The following is a 19,185-nucleotide window of genomic DNA, read 5'->3' on the forward strand; positions in this document are numbered from 1 at the left end:
TGAATCTGAATGACATTTAAAGTTTCTAGCAAAGAAAGAACTATTATGAAAGTATCCATTAGTAGGTTATTATTTATTATGAACTCTAAACTTTTCTGTTTTTATTGAATATTAGTGCCTATCAATAGATAGTAGTGTTTTATTTTTATTTAAAAATGACATAAAAGCACAAATAAAAAAATCATCTATATTCCCAACTGTTATTGTAGTATAGGAAGTTAGAAAATGTTATTTACTACAAGCACAAAAATCCTTGATATGTTGGATATCAATAAAATACAGTTGTTTTTTCTCCTACATTCATAAGTGCCTCACCCAGTTCAACATCTGCAGAACTGAATTATTAAATTACTGAAAATCCTGTATGGCCAAATTGAGCAGGCACTATAATTTGGAGAGGGGTTTTTCCCCCCTATATTTTTCTTCTCTGGGAAATCAAATTGTAAGTTTTCTGTTTCCGTAAGAAGGTTTTTGAGCAGGTATTGCTGACATGCATTTTTAGACTTCAAAGACCTAATGCAACCTCTATTCCAAATGTACTGAATGTTAAACATGTATAAATCATACAGTCTGAACCTTATCTGAATCCTGTATTTCCCCTTTGAACATTTCTAATAATCAGTTATCTAGTGTCTGCTATACAGAATAGAGGTAAAGAACTTTGGCCCTGGAATTAGACTACCTGAGTTCAAATCCTAGTTCCACTGTTGTTAGCTATGCATATTAAATTAGCTAATATGAAGGGCTTAATAGAGTGCCTGGCTCATAGTAATTAGTAACTACATTATTAGTTATTCAGTAACAGTGTATTCTCTACCTCCCCAAATAGTCCTTACCATTGACAAACAGTTTGGGGGGGAGGGGGAGTGTTAATCCTCACCTGAGGATATTTTTTCATTGCTATTTAGAGAGTGGACCCTGATCGGTTTGGCTCAGTGGACAGAGCATCGGCCTGCGGACTCGAGGGTCCCAGGTTTGATTCCGGTCAAGGGCATGTACCTTGGTCGCGGGCACATCCCCAGTAGGAGGTGTGCAGGAAGCAGCTGATCGATGTTTCTAACTCTCTACCCTCTCTCTTCCTCTCTGTAAAAAATCAATAAAATATATTTAAAAAATAGAGAGTGGAAGGGAGGGTGGGAGACAGAGAGAGAAACATCGATGTGAGAGAGACACATCAATTGGTTGCCTCCCGAATGTGTCCAGACTGGGAACAGAGGTCAAGCCTGCAACTGGTACATGCCCTTGACCAGTGTCAAACCCAGGACCCTTCAGTCCACAGGTTGATGCTCTATACACTGAGCCAAACCGGCTAGGGCCATTGACAAACAGTTTTGATATTATTCCTAACTTCATCAAAAATAGGAATTAAGTAAATTAATGTATATTCGTTTCAAATGTATATTTCCTATTTTATTAAGGAAATAACCTTTTATTTTTAAGTTTACTGAGAATTAGGAAGAGGTGTTAAATTTTATCAAATGCCTTTTTTGCCTATATTGATTGTTTTTCGTTTCATTAATGTATTGGATTACATTATAGGTTTCATAGTATTGACTCAGTCTCATAATCTGGAGTAAATCCAGCTTGATCTGATTACAATGAGATTTATACATAATGAAAATTAAATATCTGTTTTAGGCTAATTAATTATGCTTATTTTTTCATCTATATTCAGACTTCATAGAGAAGCAATAATATTCTATACAGCTCATCAGTCTCTCTGTGTTTGTTTAATAGGCAGAAAACCAAGGAAATGGACTGATGGAGCACCACTTTGAGCTCCACGTAGACAAGGTTAAAGGGCTGGTCCCTCTTCAGGCCACAGTCTGGGGAGAAGCAGATTGTTATGTTCAGTACTACTTTCCAGTTCAAGACTCACAATCCAGTGTGTTAAAAGGACCTGAGTTCCTTGAAAATGGTAGGTGGAGGAGATTAGGCCTTCTCATTCTTGTTTAATTCTTTTACTGGATATACTTAGGAATTTTTTTTTCCTGAGTGAATTTTGTGTTCCTCAAAAATTAGTCTTACCTGGGCAACACAGGAGATAGGCTAAGTGTTTATTTTACTTTTTTTAAAAAATTTTTGGTAACTTTTTATTTTAATTTGGCTTCAAATTTATGGAAAAGTTGTAAAAATAGTACAAAGAACTTCTGTGTATCCTTTCTAGATCCATCAAATTATTTACATTTTGTCCCATCTTATATCATTTGCATGTCTACTCATTCTTTTTTTTTTTATGTTTTTATTGATTTCCAAGAGAATGAGAGAGAGATAGAAACATTGATGAGAGAGAAACATCAATCAGCTGCCTTCTGCACATCCCCTACTGGGAAATGGACCTTGATAGGACTTACAGTCTGGAGATAATAGGTTCTGGCTCCAGGTCTGTGACCTACTAGCTCTAAGACCTTCAGGTTCACCATGTAACCCAAGGTGTTCATTCATATCCTCATCTATGAAGTAGGAGTAATAATACCTCCTTTGTTTTCTTTATAGGAATATTGTGAGGATAAAATTAAATAATATTGGACATTAACATACTGTCTTACTACGTATAAAACACTAAATGATGTGTTGATTATTCTGAATTGCTGTTCTTTTCCAAAGGAATCACTCTGAGGCCTTTCAGATCTGCAACCACACTCTGTGTTCCAGATCCCATCTTTAATAGTCAGCACCATCACTCTCTCCTGTTGCCAACAGAAGTTCCAGTGCAAAGGCTCCTACTCAGTGCCTTCTCTGCACAAGCACTTGTGCCCGGAGGTGGAGTCCACTTTGAAATCTGGTGCAGGTAGTGTGGAGAACCCAATCCTGTGCTTAGGAAGGAAATACACAAGCATAGAGCATCCTTCCCATAACTAGTCTAGGTTGAATTATAAGGAAGCTAAGCAGTCCCTTCTGCCGTGTTTTATATTATTTGTGTTTGTTAATGATTGTTGAATAGATTATTGAAATCTATTCAATTATTAGGCTCTTGGAAGCAGTTGTATCTTACACTTCTAACCACTACATATAAGTGAAATTCCATCAGTTTTACCTCCTGTTCTCTCAAATGTATCAGTCACCTTTTTCTGATTATCTTACTGCCTTATTTAGTTCAGGCCCACATTAGATCATGCCTAAATTAATGTAATGGCCTTTTTATAATCTGTTCTTCCCACCACCAGAAGAGTATCCTTCATAAATATAAATCCACTCATGTCACAAACTTTGGCAATTTCCAGAAAAAATAATGGCATTAAAACAGGTGTTCAAACTCCTCCCTTGCATCCCCATCCCCAAGAAGCCAACTAAAATGACTAAGAGTATAATTCTAAAAGGAGAGAGACCAACATCAGGAACAGAAGTAGGGAAGGGTACAGCCACTTGCCAGAACCTTTTCCTAAATAGAATCAGGGGGAAATTAGGTTTGATAACTTTGTGATCTAAGAATGGGATGTTTTGAGATGAGTGAAATGGTGTAGGTACCAACAGATCCTTATACACCTCCAAATTTGAGGGGCTTGGGCCTAAAGACGAAGAAATTTAGACTGCTCCACCTAGAACCACTCTGCTACTGCAGGATGGATACTTTCAGGAGCGGCTGCTCCCAAAGGTCCAAGCCAGATGCAGATACCTCAAACAGAATGCCTGTGGGAAGCTGGGCTTTATCCTGAACACAGAGTAATTTATGGGGTTCCATCTCCACGTAATGGGCAATAAATCCAGCGAGACACAACCACAGCTGTATACCACAAATACAGGTCGGGCTCCAAAGTTGATCCCTAGAGCAGACTGAATCATTTATCTGCCTAATTCTTCCAACGACAGCTTGTGCTTTTGTGGCTTACAGATACTATTATCCTAATGTGAGAGACCAGATGGTCGCCAAAGGAACCTTGCCATTATCGAGGATCTGTGCCATGGTAACCATGCAGCACCGTGAGGATGTGGGAATGCAGACCTTTAACCTCCCTTTAACCCCCAGGCTTGAGAATAGGAAAGAATTGAGGAACCAGTCAGGTAATTGAGGACTGTTTTTGTTTTTCCCTTTCAAAGTCAGTATGCATAAATATCTCCTTTTCTCTAAATTAGTGTTTCTTCACATGTTGTGGTATTTACCCTTCTAAGAATCTGATTAAAACTCTGAGGCCCCTTCTGTTAGAAAAATTAGTGTAGAATATACACTCCAAATTTTGCATACAACTTTAGAAAATTTATAGTTCCATACACTGTCTACATAAATGTTTCTTGTCTCATTTCACCTTTAAATTCAGCGAGTGTTGAATAAACCCTCGCAGCCTAAATCCTAAGTATTATACAGATTTACTCAGAGAATTATTATTCTAAGGCAATATAAGCAGATGTGGGATTGGTGGAATATATTTACATGAACTAGGAATTCACTGTAATAGAGTAGAAGGTTAGGATTTAAAGTTGGAAGGAATTAATTAGAATTTGAAGTTTTGAATTCTATCCTAATGGTTCCATTAGGATGACCCAACCTCCAAGTACCTAACATAATAGATTAATAGGATTAGCCTCTAAAATTAAGTTATGGTATAAGCTTTCTGGAGAGTATCTGTGAAACAAAAGGTTTTATCTTGCCATGGTTAAGATTATTTCCTCCTGATGCTCACTGATCAGCTTGTTCTGTTGTTCCTTAAAAAAAAAAAAATAAGATGGTATGTGAAGGGTGGTGGCAGGAGGGTAATAGGAATTTGAGTTTAAAAGAAGAAAAGCTAGAGCTCATCTCAATTCTGTAAATAACTAGGAGTTTAGGAAACCTGGATATGAGTTCTGCCTCTGATAGTTGTATAATCATGGCAGGCAATTGTATCTCTGAGCCATATAATCTTGAATATAAAGGATAAATAGTAACTACTATTACGTGTGTTTTTTTAAATATATATTTTTTTACTTCAGAGAGCAGAGAGGAAGAAAGAGATAGAAACATCAGTGTTGAGAGAGAATCATTGATTGGCTGCCTCCTGCATGCCCCACACTAGGGATAGAGCCCACAACCAGAGCATGTGTTCTGACCAGGAATTGAACCATGACCTCCTGGTTCATAGGCCAACAGTCAGCCACTGAGCCACACCAGCCGGGCTATCTTTATTAATCCTACAGTACAATAATTTAATGTGATTCTGACCATGGGCAGATCCTCTCACTGCTAAGGACCCTTATTGTTCATTAGGATTACAGAGTTTATTCTCTTCCTTCCTAACCAGAATTTGGGGCTTGGTAGAACCGAGATTCTTCCAACCCACCTTTTTATTTTGTTTTCCTTTTTCCTGATTCTTCAGGTTTACTAGATGTGGGCCTGAGGTACAGGCGTACTCCAAGGACAGCAGAGGGAGTTCTTGCTGGCCGAGCTGTCTCTATCTCAGTCCAGATTATCCGAGCCTGTGGTCTGCAAGCAGCAGCCAAGTAAGTTCCCTTAAAAAGCAATTCTTAAACATTTTCCCACTGCACTCCACAAGATTTACAATGCTCAGATACACAAACTTTCTTATGTACAATTTCCAGCTCATTAACCACAACTCTACTTTTTTTGTTGTTTTTATAAGAAAGCATATAAGAATATAAGTGAATAAATATTTGCAAACTCTGCTATTTTTTTAATTATCAGCAATTTAGTTCCTCAACCTTGTCCAACAACTTTATCCTCAACCCTACTTAAGCACTTAATACCCACGGTCATACTCTACACCCGCGAAACATGCCAGGACCAGTCATTGATACTCTTCTGTAATCTCAAGTTCTGTCTCTGAATAGCAGCTTCTATTTTTCTAGTTTGTTCACCTTCAAGTCACTTCTCAATACAGAAGCCAGTTATCCCATGGAAACTTAAGTCAGGTCTTGACACATCTCTATTTATTTTATTAGACACGTCTCTATTTGAAACCTACCAATGACTTTCCATATCGGTCAAAGTAAAAGCTAGACTCCTTAAAATGGCAGTAAGGCCCCACATGATCTGACTCCATTATCTTTGTGACTCACCTCTTTTTGCTAGTCTTCCCTCTGCTTATCCCACTCTGGCCCTCTTATTGCTTCTGAACACACCAAGCTCATTTTCCTCTTAGGGCAGGGGTGGGCAAACTTTTTGACTCGAGGGCCACAATGGGTTCTTAAACTGGACCGGAGGGCCGGAACAAAAGCATGGATGGAGTGTTTGTGTGAATTAATATAAATTCAAAGTAAACATCATTTCATAAAAGGGTACGGTCTTTTTTTTTTTTTTAGTTTTATTCATATCAAACGGGCCGCCGGCCCACCGGCTGTAGTTTGCCCATGGCTGTTGAGGGCCTTTGTCTTAACTATTTTCTCGACCTGGACCACTTTTTCTGTATATAAGCAGCTTGGCCCTCTTTGCCTCCTTCAGGTCTTAACTCATTTTTTTGGTTGATTTTTCTTTGTTAAATGGCATTTAAATATATAAAATAAATATCAAAAATATGTCTTTGTTTTACTATGGTTGCAAATAGCAAAAAAATTCTATATGTGACACGGCTCCAGAGTTAAGTTAGGGTTTTTCAAAATGCTGACACACCAAGCTCAAAAGGTTCGCCATCACTGTTCTATACCAATGTATAGTTTTTTTTATTACTTCCATTTGTATAGATAATTAATGTTACATTTATTAACCAGTAGAATATAGTAAAGTCAGAAACAAGTTTTACATGGCCTCTATTGAAGAAGAAATTCTTGGTACTCTCAACTTGTTCCTCCTTTGAATCTTCACTCTGGTATCCAGATTGCAGGTGCTCTGAAGTGAGCCTTCTCACTTGCTCGGTGGTTAGAGCGCGTGGGAGGCAACCAGTCTCTCTCTCTCTCTCTCTCTCTCTCTCGCTCTCTCGCTCTCTCTCTCTTTCTTTTTACCCCTCTCCCCCCTCCACGTCCTCCCTTCCACTCTCTCTAAAAATCAATGAAAAAAAATCCTCAAAGCAAAGCTCGGTGGTTAGAGCGCGTGGGAGGCAACCAGTCTCTCTCTCTCTCTCTCTCTCTCTCTCGCTCTCTCTCTCTTTCTTTCTCTCCCTCTCCCCCCTCCACGTCCTCCCTTCCACTCTCTCTAAAAATCAATGAAAAAAAATCCTCAAAGCAAAGCCCCACTTCCTTAAACACACATTCCTTCAAATCACCTAACATGAGCCCAGTGCTGTAAGTCCTTTCTGAGACCTACTTACTAAGGTGCCCCATGATTCCCACAGTGTGTGTTCAATAGTGTGTTCTCCCTGTTACAGTGAGCCCTGAACCCAACTTGTTCAGCTGTAGTTGGTTCCTGGTAGCCTTTGGCTAAAATACACTGGCCAAACAATGAAGTGTCTGTGAAGTGTCACTCTGGTGTGGATGACTGCTGTCTCTTCCCACCCCCATACACACACACTCTGAAACCAGATTACTAAGAAAGCACACTGTGGCACTGCCAAAAGCCTAGATCGGAAATACGGTCGCTTAATGTTCTTGCCTCACAGAGATGGTGGAGATGTTTTCCGAGCAGGCAAGCTGATTTTTTGTATTTCTTTCTCCTCCTGCCCACTCTGTCCCTCCTTCCCCTACAGGGCTTTGGCTGAGCAGGAACCCGCTCTACAGTTTAGTGCCTCAGTAGGGGTCAATGCCTTTGTCACCGTTCATCTCTCCTTCCTGCCCAAGGGAGAACAGCGCCAAACCCGCCCTGTGGCCTGTACCTTCTGCCCTGAGTTCTCCCATCACACTGAGTTCTCATGTAACTTAGTAACTCAGCACTGCAGTGGAGAGGCCTGTTTCCTGGCAGAGCTGTTGGAGTTTGCAGAGGTCACTTTTGCCATTTATCATGAAGATACCAAGTCAGGTGAGCACCAAATGGCTCATCACAATCATAATTAAAAGGGACTCTGTTTTGAATGATATGTCTTTCCTAGAAGATACATGCTGAAGTATTTAGGGATGAGAAGTTATATTCTCTGCAACTTAACTTCTGAAGGGTATAATGAAAATAAGTAGAATATGTATTGACTATGTGTGTATGTGAGAATGTAGAGAAAGATAAATGTGTCCGGATGTTAGTGGGTAAATCTAGGTGAATTTCATTGTAATATTCTTGAAGACTTTCTATATGCCTGAGTTTTTTCAAAATAAAATTATTTAAAATTACACACACACTCATCCATATATGACTACTTTAATTAAAACCATTTAAAGGGCATTTAATTGGAGCAAGATGATCTCTAATGCATCTTCTAACACTAAGATTTAGTGAGTATAAGTGAAGGGTTATGTGAATATACTGTAAATACAAACTCTTTGGTCAGTAGATCCCCAAGTAATTTCTCTTTTTTGTTTGATTTGACAGTCAGTGATATAACCAGTATCCAGTCATTAAAAAAGTATCTGCTTGGAGTAGTAAAGGTTCCAACAAAAGAATTGCTAATCAAGAGGTCTGGTAAGGATCCTAGATTATCACTTTTTAATCCTACCTTTCCCATTCACTTCCCTGTAAGAGACCATCTGTCTAACTGCCATAAAATGTGCAAAAGAAAATATGATCCTGTAACACATGCTCCTGAATTCTCCCAGATACCTCAAAAGTTTTCTCAAAAGCGTTTTAAACCCTAGCTGGTATTTAGAGCATAGGCCTACATAACAGTGGGTCACAGGTTTGATTCCTGCTCAGGGGGATGTATACCCGGGTTGCAGGTTTGGTCCCCAGCCATGTGCAGGAGGCAACCAAGCAGTGTGTCTCTCACATCAATGTCTCTCTCTCTCTTCCTCCCTCTCTCCCTCTTCCTCTCTCTCTCCCTTTCTTTTCCTCTGTTCCTCCCCCCCTCCTTCCTTCCCTTCGAACTCTCTCTAAAAAAACAAAGGAAACAATATCCTCAGGTGAGGATTAACAAAAAAGAAAAGAAAGGGCATTTTAAGTCTTCTAATTATTTCAAAGTTTTTCTAATAAAGTAAAGAAGCTCAAAACATTGTACTGTCATCTTCCTCTAGGAAAAATAATGATAATGATACTAATAAATATGGTGATATCTATTACATTAAAGTGCACTTGCCAAGTGCTATATAATGTAATAGATATCACCATATTTATTAGTATCATTATCATTTAAGTACAAGTTCTTAAATCTTGTAATAGATATCACCATATTTATTAGTATCATTATCATTTAAGTACAAGTTCTTAAATCTTGTTTAAGACTGGCAGGGGTACAGGATCTTATTCTTTTCATTTGACAGATGACAGAAAAGTTAGGCTCATAGAGGTGATTTGCAAATACCACACAGCTAGTGAGTGGCAGTACTGGAAATCAAATCCAGATTACCCATTCTTTTTTTCTAAATTGTTTTCATTTGGTGAAAAAGGAATAAGGACATGAGGTGAAGATACAATCACCAAGGCAGTTTGGAATTAGTGGTCCTATCCTACTTATTACTCGACTGGTGACCTTGACAAAATGACCTTGTCCTCTGGGCCCCAGTTTTCTTAGCTCATGGATGGAGACAGTCTGTAGGTAGGAATTGATTAAATAGGATAACATTGACACATAATAAGCACTCAGTAAATGTTTTCCTTCTCTTGTCCATTTTCCTCCCTAGGGTTATGTAATCTAGTTTCCAAAATTCTGTCATACAGCTCCCTGAGCAATACTCTAATAAGCAGGCACTGTGTGCCTGGCAGAGAGAAGTCTGTACAACTTAATAATAGAGTTTAACTCTCACTTCTGTCACTTACTGTTTGTGATCTAGAAAAAGTTCCGTTATCTCTCAGATCCATAGTTTCCTCATCTGAAAATTAGAAATAATAAGATCAACTTTGCAAGATTATTGAACCAGTCAATGAAATTATACATGTAAAGGATCTTGGCACATAGGAAACCTCAGTTTCTCTCCTGAAACTTACTACAGAGTTTGTCAGGCAATAGGCACCATCTGGGAAATTTCATATTTGCAAATTAGATTTAACCCCTTGGAAATAAACCTTTTAGACAGTTTGGGATATATCTTTGTCTTTGTTTTCAGAGTTATTCTAAACTGAACTTTCTATTTTCTTTCCTCCTGCCAATAATCTCAATTATTGAATCACAGAGCAACAGGAACCATCTAATCTAGCAGTTTTTAATTGCTGAAATGGTGTGAAAATTAGTGTGTGTGTGTGTGTGTGTGTGTGTGCGCGCGCATTTGTGTGATTTTCTGGGGGTAATAGCCAAAGGGATCTGTAACCAAAAAATGTTAAGAACCACTAGGTTGTGGGGAAATTAATAACCAGAAGGGAGAAGGTACTAAAGCTAAGGCCGTAAGTTCTTAGACTGACAAAGCCTAAAAGAGTCTAAGAGATCAATATATTTAGCGTCCTCAGTGTACGGATGAAAACTAGGAAGGCTCAGAAAAATTAAAGGCTTTTTCCAAAAGTCACAAAGTCATAAGTGATCTTTGGCAAATTAATTTCAATAAGTCTAAATATTCTCATCTATAAAGTATAATTAATGAAACCTTTCTCATAAAATTGTTGTGAATATTATTATATCAATCCACAGTCTGTTTTATATAATTGTGAAATCCAAAAAGCTTCAAAATCAAGTTTTTTATTAACTCATTAAACTGCAGATCTGACCTCAACTGACAGACTAGTCTTTATTTATGACTTACACGGCTTCCTGATTATATGAAATTTTATTAGAACACATAATGACCAATATTTACATATTGTGTATGGCCACTTTACACAACAACAAGGTAGCTGAGCAGTTGAAACAGACCATATGGCCCAAAGTCTAAAATATTTAGTCTGTCTTTTGGAAGAATAAGTTTACCAACCCTGACTTACATGACCACTGACCATTACATAATATTTTGTTTATGTACCATATTATCTTTCTAAAATATGAAAAATTCTAAATTCAGAAACAAATCTGGCCCTAAGGGTTTCAGATAAGATATTGTAAACCAATAGTAGATGGAATGTAGACTGGAACCAGTTAGACCTGGGTTCAAATACTAGCTCTACCACTTGGTAGCTATAACAACTTAGACAGGTCTCTGGGTTTCCATTTTTTCTTCTACAAAATAGGGATTCTTATCCCAGTTAATCCTCAGAATTTCACAGGGTTATCAGGAGAATGAAATGAACTAATATATATATATAACTAGGGGAATTTCTGACACATAGTAAATACTCAATAGAGAAGCTGTTATTATTTTGAAATCAAATTCCTGGCCCTTGGTATATGTTCACTAAGTGGCAGTTCCCTGGAACTAGACCCCAAATTTTCTGATTGCTTGTCCCTTGCCTTTTTCATTATATTATCCTATAGCCTATATAATAAAAGGCTAATATGCAAATTACCCCCTCAGGAGTTCAACCAATCAGGAGTTCAACCACTCGCTATGATGTGCGCTGACCACCAGGGAGCAGCGTGGAATGAAGGAGGGCCACGGCAGGCAGCCAGAAGGCCCCCATTGGCCCTGATTGCTGGCCAGCCTAAGAACCCTACCCATGCATGTAGTTCATGCACCGGGTGTCTAGTAACATCATAATAACATTTCAGGTCTTGTGTAGTACTTCTAAAACCATTATCATTTAATAATCATAACAACTTTGTCTGGTAGGCAAGATCAGCAGTAATTTTCCCATTTGTCAGGTAAGGACAACAAAGCTGAGAGAAATAAATGGCTTACCCAGATTGACCACTAGTTTTGGGCTGAGCCAAGGAGAGAATTTAGATCTTTCATCTCCTAGACTTTGGTCTTCAACCTGTTCTCATTGCCTTTCAGTGGTCAGATGAAACAAACTACAATGCACTGTTCAGTATATGTTTTCTGTTCTATCTTGGACTAGGCCAGTGGTCGGCAAACTCATTAGTCAGCAGAGCCAAATATCAACAGTACAATGATTGAAATTTCTTTTGAGAGCCAAATTTTTTCAACTTAAACTATATAGGTAGGTACATTGTTACTAATTTAATTAGGGTACTCCTAAGGCTTAGGAAGAGCCTTAGGAGGCCAAAGAGCCACAGTTTGCCAACCACGGGGCTAGGGTGAAGGTGACTCTGGAGTGGATAATGGGTAAGTCTTTGTACTTTTAAGATAATAATTGAAAATGTTTTCTCCCATAAGGGATCACAGGATGGTATCCTATTGTTTCACCAGAAGATGGGGCCATGCCTCATGGCTTGGAGCTCATGCAGAAGATTGTGGGTGGTCTGGAGCTTTCGGTTTCCTTCACCCATCCAGGAGACAGAGAACGGGTGTTGGAAGCTGCTGAACTATTGGGCTGGAGCTTTGAGAATAACCTGAAGGATCTTGTCAAGATGGATGAGGAGGAGCCAGCCACTATCACCATCTCCACACCAAGGCTCTGGCTGCCCATCCATTGCGTGCTGCTTGCTGGCCAGAAGCACATTCATAAGAGCACATATTGCTACCTCCGCTACAAGCTGTATGATCATGAATGCTTTTGGACTCCTCTCAAGAAACCTAAGGAATCTACAAACCAAAAGCAGGTCATAGTTACTTTTAAGGCATCCAAAAAAGCAGAAATCTTTAGGGGCCCGTCACTGCTTTGGTACTTCAGGGAGGAGAGATTAGAGATCCAAGTGTGGCGGGCTTATGGCAATGAAAATGTGGAGAGGCCCCACAATACGGACAGCTGGATTGGCTCAGCCTATGTGGACCTGTCCAGACTTGGGGAGAGGACAGCAAGGACACTGACTATCAGTGGTAAGTTAAGAACCAGCCTCAGCTCTTGTGGTTTGAGCACCTGCTCTATGACAAGCACTATGTGACATACCCTCGCAGACATTTTATTTGATCCAGCAATCCCGTGAGGTAGGTATTAGACCCATTTTATAGTCATGAAAATGGAGGCTCACAGAGGTTGGGTAACTGCCCAGGATCATAGGAAATGTTCTTTCCATTATTGTGTGCTGAAGATTAATAGTAACTTAGTGATGTTTCTCATAACTAAAGAGATTCCAAAAAGAGGTTTGCTGGCTGCTTTAAAAAGAGCATTATCTCCTGACAATCTACCTTCGTTGAATCACCACAGCTCTAAGAACTGGCTCTGAACTTAGTAATTTTAGAGTACATCCAAATATGTCAGATTTTTGCACCTAACGTACTGCCTACAACATTGCAAGCACTCAGTTAATATGTATGACGTAATGAGTAAATTTAGGGGACTACTGTAATCAATCACTTGTGTAAGAACTTATATGATAATCTAGAATCCTAGTTTTTTAAATACACTGAAAAGCATACCTGCTAATGAAACTAGGATATCCTTTCTCTCTGGTCAGCAGATTTTGAAATCATAAAGAAAATCAATATAGTACATTGGTTCACAGGCAGAAAGGAAAAAGGTAACATTATACAAGTGGCATTATGTGCTGGGTACTTTCCTTTCAAACATTTGTTCAATACATGATAAATGTACTGGGCCCTGGGAACTCAGGTGAATAGGAAATAATGCTGACCTCAATAGAGTAGTAAATACACAATTACAGTGAAGCATACAAACTATGAAGAAAGTTTTCTCAGTGGTGCTAAGGGAGCACAGGGGTTCAGCATCTCTTTAGTTTAAGGACAACATCTCAGGGAAAAAGACCCAATTTTCAAAGAATTTAGGAATAAGCCAAGAAAAGTGGGAAACAAGGGTGTTTTAAAAGGGTGTGTGTGGGGACACAGAGGCCTGAAGCAGTTTGATACATTTTAGGCACTATAAGTAATTTGGTGCTGCTGAATCATAGGATACACAGGTTGGGAAATAATGGGAGATGAAACTAGAGAGGTGGGCAAGAATATGATGTTGAAGGCCTCTTCTAAGCAGAAGAGTTTGGAGAGCTATGGAAAACTATAATGGGTTCTGTATAGAAGAGTGACATAGCTTTGCATGCTAGAAAAAAGTAAGTCTAGCAACTATAGTGCATAATAAATGGAGATGACCAGACTAGATTTTTTACAAACATGGTATTTATCCATCTCATATATATGTAAGGTTGTTATTTCCCTACCTAAAAATAGAAAAAGACAGGAAAGGTGCCATCTCCCCCCCCCCCCCCATAAAGATGCTTTATTGATTTTTGGAGAGAGAGGGAGAGAGAGAGAGATACCTCAATGTGAGAGCGCCAGGCATGTGCCCTGATCTGGAATCAACCAAGCCACACCAGCCAGGGCAGGAAAGGTTCCATCTTATGCTATCTGTAAATCAGTTAACTGTATTTTCCTGAATTGGAATGAGTCTACTAAAGCAAACTTTGGGCTTCTGAAAGAAATATTAGTGCCTTATGCTTTATAAATAAAATCTCATTGAATATCCAGCAAGCCAATAAAGCTCATATCCCTGAATTTAAATCTGCCACTTATTGAAAAAGTCATCTTTGCAGGGTACTTAACCCCTCTGAGATTCTGGCACACGAAAAAACAGTCAACAAATACTGATTTCTTACTTTCTTGCCTCCTCTGCCACCGCCTCCTACTTCCCTTCCAAATGGTCTCCAGGTCTACTGCCAAAACGTATTTAGTTAGTGAAACAGGCTAAATTGATGAGAAGCAGCCCTAAGAACAAGAGTCAGTGGGACATGTGGAAAAGAAGTCAGGCCGCTCCTGATTTCATAAAAATCTTGGACTTGTAAGTGGCTTCAGAAGTCATAAAATCCTAGTTACCCCTCAGCACATGAATCCCTTCCACGACAGCTCTGCCTGTAGTCATTTGGCTTTGTCTTCAATTCTAAGCTCTCACTACTTTCCATTATTGGAGATAGTGCGTGACAAGAGGGATGGGGAGTGTTGGGGGAGTTAAAAATTTTCACAATGTATAGTAACTTCACAGGTTTTTTTGCAAATTGGTATGTTGGGGCCTGTACGTCTACAAAAGGAAAGAGGGACCACAAGCACCCTCTTTGAGCATCTCTTCCACGGTCATTGATTCCTGCTTGCTTAAGCTTATTCTCCTGTGTTCTTTTGCAGGTGTGTATCCTCTCTTTGGACGAAATGCTTCCAATCTCTCAGGAGCTGCCTTGCGAGTTCATGTGGTTCTTTCCTCTCTCTCCCCACACCCTGGGCCCACTCATGAGCTGGACTCCATGGACTGCAGCAGCCACAGTGAGTCTGAGCAACTCCCCAGAAGGAAGGATGAGATCCAACTCTCGGTACCACCTGACCACCAGAAGCCTCCCACCTGCACCCAGGTTCCCTGCGACATCACCACAGCTGAAGTCTGCCCAGCCCAGGAGGGTCCTGCTGACTTGCACGTAACTTTTGCAGTCAGCATCCTGGTGGAAAGAGCAATGCACTTAAGCTTGAAAGGTATGCTCTACTCACTTATCCAGAAACATGTATCTTATTCGTCAGGCTGTGGTCACATCTTCACAGATCTTTCAAATCATGGCAGCATCTGCAAGAAGTGTTAACCATCTTAATCAATAGTTATATTTTTCAAGCCTAAAGCTTAAGCAACCTGAAAGCCTTTCCAAACATAAGTGGACCTTGTCAGTTATCCTAATTTTGCATATCATAAATTTCCCAGTCCAGAAACCTGAGTATCAGCTTAAATACTTTTCCTTAGTTACCATCAAATTGTAAAATTCATTAAATTGTTTTCTGACTTAATTTTGTTTTAGATCTCTTCCTTCTTTTCCATTGCTACCAACTCAGGCCTTCACTGTACACTGAGGGCAAGACTTTTTTTTGGTTTGGTTTGGTTTGGTTTGGGTTTTGGTTTTGTTAATCCTCACCTGAGGATATTTCTCCATTGATTTTTTTTAAAATATATTTTTATTGATTCCAGAGAGGAAGGGAAAGGAATAGATAGAAACATCAGTGATGGGAGAGAATCATTGATTGGCTGCCTCCTCCACACCCCCTACTGAGGATCGAGCCCTCAAACCAGGCATGTGGCTTTGACTTGATTCAAAGGAGAGAATCTGATTGGCTGCCCCCTCCACACCCCCTACTGAGGATCGAGCCCTCAACCCAGGCATGTGGCTTTGACTGGAATCGAACCTGGGACCCTTCAGTCCGCAGGCCGACACTGTATCCACTGAGTATCCACTAGGGCTCCATTGATTTTTAGAGAGAGTGGAAAGGAGGGAGGATGAGAGAGAGAGACATCAATTGGTTGCCTCCCCAAGACATCCCTACTGAGACTTGGGGAACAAACCTGCAACCCAGGAAAATACCCTTGACCAGGAATCGAACTTTCGACCCTTCAGTGCTCGGGCCGATGCTCTACCACTGAGTGACACAAGCCAGGGCAGGCCAAGAGTTTTTAACACTGGATTCATAAAACCCCCAAGGGAGCCAGGATAAAAATCAGGGTTGGTGAACTTGGATAGGAAAATAGTTACACATCTTACTTTTATTAGTCCCTAACTCAGTGATTTTCAACAGGGGTTCTGGGATGAAGAGTGATCCCAGATGTAAGCCAGCAAAATCTTACTCTGTTTTTCTTGACCAGATCCATGTTGGAAAGTTAGAGTGAAGTTCCTCGCTTTTCTAATAAGTTAAAAGTAATTTATTTTGTATAGTGCTGTACAATTAAGAAAGTACTTTATCATGATTATTTTCCTAGCAACTACATGAAGTAGGTCATTTTCATTCTCTTTTATACTTGGCCTGGTGCACAACTTCATGCACTAGTGGGGTCCCTCGGCCTGGCCTGCGGGATCAGGCTGAAACAGGCTCTCTGACATTCTCCAAGGGGTCCTGGGTTGTGAGAGGGTGCAGGCCAGGCCAAGGGATCCCACCGGTGTACGATCGTGGCCAGGGAGAGACGCAGGATGTTGGCCAGCCAGGTAGGGACTGCAAGAGGCTCCAGGGCATGTCTAGCCCTTCTCGCTCAGTCCCGATTGACCGGACCCCAGCAGCAAGCTAACCTACCAGTCAGGGTGTCTGCCCCCTGGTGGTCAGTGCATGTCATAGCAACTGGTCGACAGTCTGCCCCTTGGTGGTCAGTGCTTATTATAGCAAGCAGTTGAGTGAGCTTAGCATATCATTAGCATATTACACTTTGAATGGTTGAACGGCTGACTGGTTGACTGGACACTTAGCATATTAGGCTTTTATTATATAGGATTTTCTGACAGAGTTCCTAACTAGAAAAGAAAAATATTCATTTAAGAGTTATATTATTTAATATTGGTGATAGAAAATAATTGATGATATAATTGTGCCTTCCAAATTACGATGTAATAGAAAGAGTTCTGGAATGAGAATCAGAAGATGGAGTTCTGCCCTAGCTGGTTTGGCCAGCAGATAGTGTTCGACTGTGGAAAAGGGCACATGCCCAGGTTGCAGGCTTGATCCCCAGTAGGGAGTGTGCAGGAGGCAGCCAATCAATGATTCTCTCTCATCATTGATGTTTCTATCCATCTCTCCTCTCCCTTCTCTGAAATAATAAAAATATATGTTAAGAAATTTTTTTAAAAAAAGAAGATGGAGTTCTGGCTATAACTGAGCCATTAACTTGGTTGCTTTGGGCAAAGCCATTTCTCTTTTCCTCAACTGTAAAATGTGATCATCATACAAGATCATTGCTAAGATTGTCTTCAGAGTACAGCAGAACATAGAAGTCATGCCTCTCAGAACTGCAATTGGTCCTCTCTGCTGATCTCTCTCAGAATTTTCCTGAGCAGATGTTGCTGTCTCCTGTTGGTATGCACTAAAGCAGACAAGGTAGTTTCTCTCTTCCAACCCTGGCAACCATCTATAAACAAAGAGCAGTGGAAATCTTTAGACCTTTAATAAGGGCCTTGGGCCTACTCTGCAATCTGGGAGCTCTCACTCTGGTAAGGGAAGCACAGACACACAGATCATAATAGACTACTGTGGGAACTGCCGGTAGAGAGGCAGGTTATCTTTCCCCAGCTGTGAAGATGTATGACATTTCATTAAAAGGAGTCAGTTGAGTAGCTTGAAATCTCTAAGGAACTTGGGGGGAGGTAGGAAAGCTATGTCAGGGAGAATCCAGTTACAGGAAACTTCCTCCAGACATTTTAGACAATAAGGGTTTAATATAGAATTTTAAGGTACTTCAAGTCATTGCAATAGCTAGAGGAGTGGGTTTTAGGCTAAGGTTAACCACTAGATCTTTTAAGTTCAGAATCGTATGCCAAAACTCATCATCACTATTATCACAGGGACTCTGAGCACCTAGCAACCAAACCCTGGAACAGAAAATTCAATGTCACCCTTGCTAATAGGAAAAGCAGAAGGAAAAGAAAGATGTCTTCTGCCTCATATCCGCCTTCCAAATCTGTTGTAATAGTGTCTAATTGCAAGAAGCCAATTTTTATCCATACTGTAGCTGCAAAAGAGTCTGGAAAATGTAGTTGTTGCCCTTTCAGTCTTTACAGTAAAGGAATACAATACAGTAAAAGTAGGTGGGGACAGATGCTGACTGAGCATGTCAGTCCATATAAATATTGTTCAGTTTCACTAAAATTAAAACTTTAAGAAGATAACTCACTAGATAAAGGTACTATTGTGCCATTCTATGCATTTTCTATTTGTAACGATGGGTACTATATTAGTAATTTTCATTAACTGTTTTTTGCTTATTACCATTTTGTTAGAATCTTCTTTCCTGCTCTTTCAAGAATGTGCTTGAAAACTGGTTTTGTCATGGTGTAAGACAGTGGTTTTTGTGTTACTTTGTTCCCCATATAGTTCTCCTCTGTATCTTTCGTGACTTTCTGATTCTAAAGCTTTTCTCCCTCCAGGTTCAGCCTTTCTCCAGGTTCTGCTTTGTTGGCAACCCTTACACATGCCTCAGCTCCCTCCTGCCTCGCAGGCACCACCAGATTTCACTTCCAGGGCTAGCATTCCTCTTCCTTCTTGTCAGTTCTCTTTCCCCAGGCCTCCTTACAAAATCTCCACTTCCTTTCTCTCCTTATCACCCATTTTCTTTCTTTATTACTTATCTCCTGTAAGACAGTCTAAAAGTAGTGCCATTTGGTCTGGTTGTGTGCTCTGAGGTGTTGAGAAGTTATGAGATTAAATAACATAATATGTCAATTTTTTACCAAGAGTTGGGGGGGAAATTGTTTTTAGTTTAAACAAATCCTATATAATAAAAGTGTAATATACAAATCGACCGAACAGTGGAATGACCAGTCGCTATGATGTGTACTGACTCCCCACCGGGGGAGTGCCGCTCAGCCAGAAGCCGGGCTCATGGCTGGCAAATCCAGCAGCAGTGGTGGGAGCCTCTCACATCTCCAAGGC

The 19,185-nt window shown here is 40.0% G+C and overlaps 1 protein-coding gene across 4 annotated transcripts in view; it reads left to right on the forward strand.

The window, feature by feature from the left end:
- C2CD3 (C2 calcium-dependent domain containing 3) overlaps window positions 1-19,185 on the forward strand; it is a 107,381-nt gene that overhangs the window by 46,761 nt on the left and 41,435 nt on the right. For all 4 annotated transcript variants that reach the window (XR_001512185.1, XM_006777931.2, XM_015557494.1 and 1 more), the window contains exons 17-24: window positions 1,738-1,918; window positions 2,608-2,791; window positions 3,833-4,001; window positions 5,285-5,412; window positions 7,548-7,816; window positions 8,318-8,407; window positions 12,079-12,681; window positions 14,929-15,267. Coding sequence is in view for 3 of the 4 variants with exons in the window: in XM_006777931.2 (XP_006777994.1) it covers window positions 1,738-1,918; window positions 2,608-2,791; window positions 3,833-4,001; window positions 5,285-5,412; window positions 7,548-7,816; window positions 8,318-8,407; window positions 12,079-12,681; window positions 14,929-15,267 (1,963 nt within the window). In the remaining variant the exon portion in view is untranslated. The remainder of the gene's footprint in view (window positions 1-1,737; window positions 1,919-2,607; window positions 2,792-3,832; window positions 4,002-5,284; window positions 5,413-7,547; window positions 7,817-8,317; window positions 8,408-12,078; window positions 12,682-14,928; window positions 15,268-19,185) is intronic.

Source organism: Myotis davidii, unplaced genomic scaffold (assembly GCF_000327345.1).
Source record: "Myotis davidii unplaced genomic scaffold, ASM32734v1 scaffold169, whole genome shotgun sequence".
NCBI lineage: Eukaryota > Metazoa > Chordata > Mammalia > Chiroptera > Vespertilionidae > Myotis > Myotis davidii.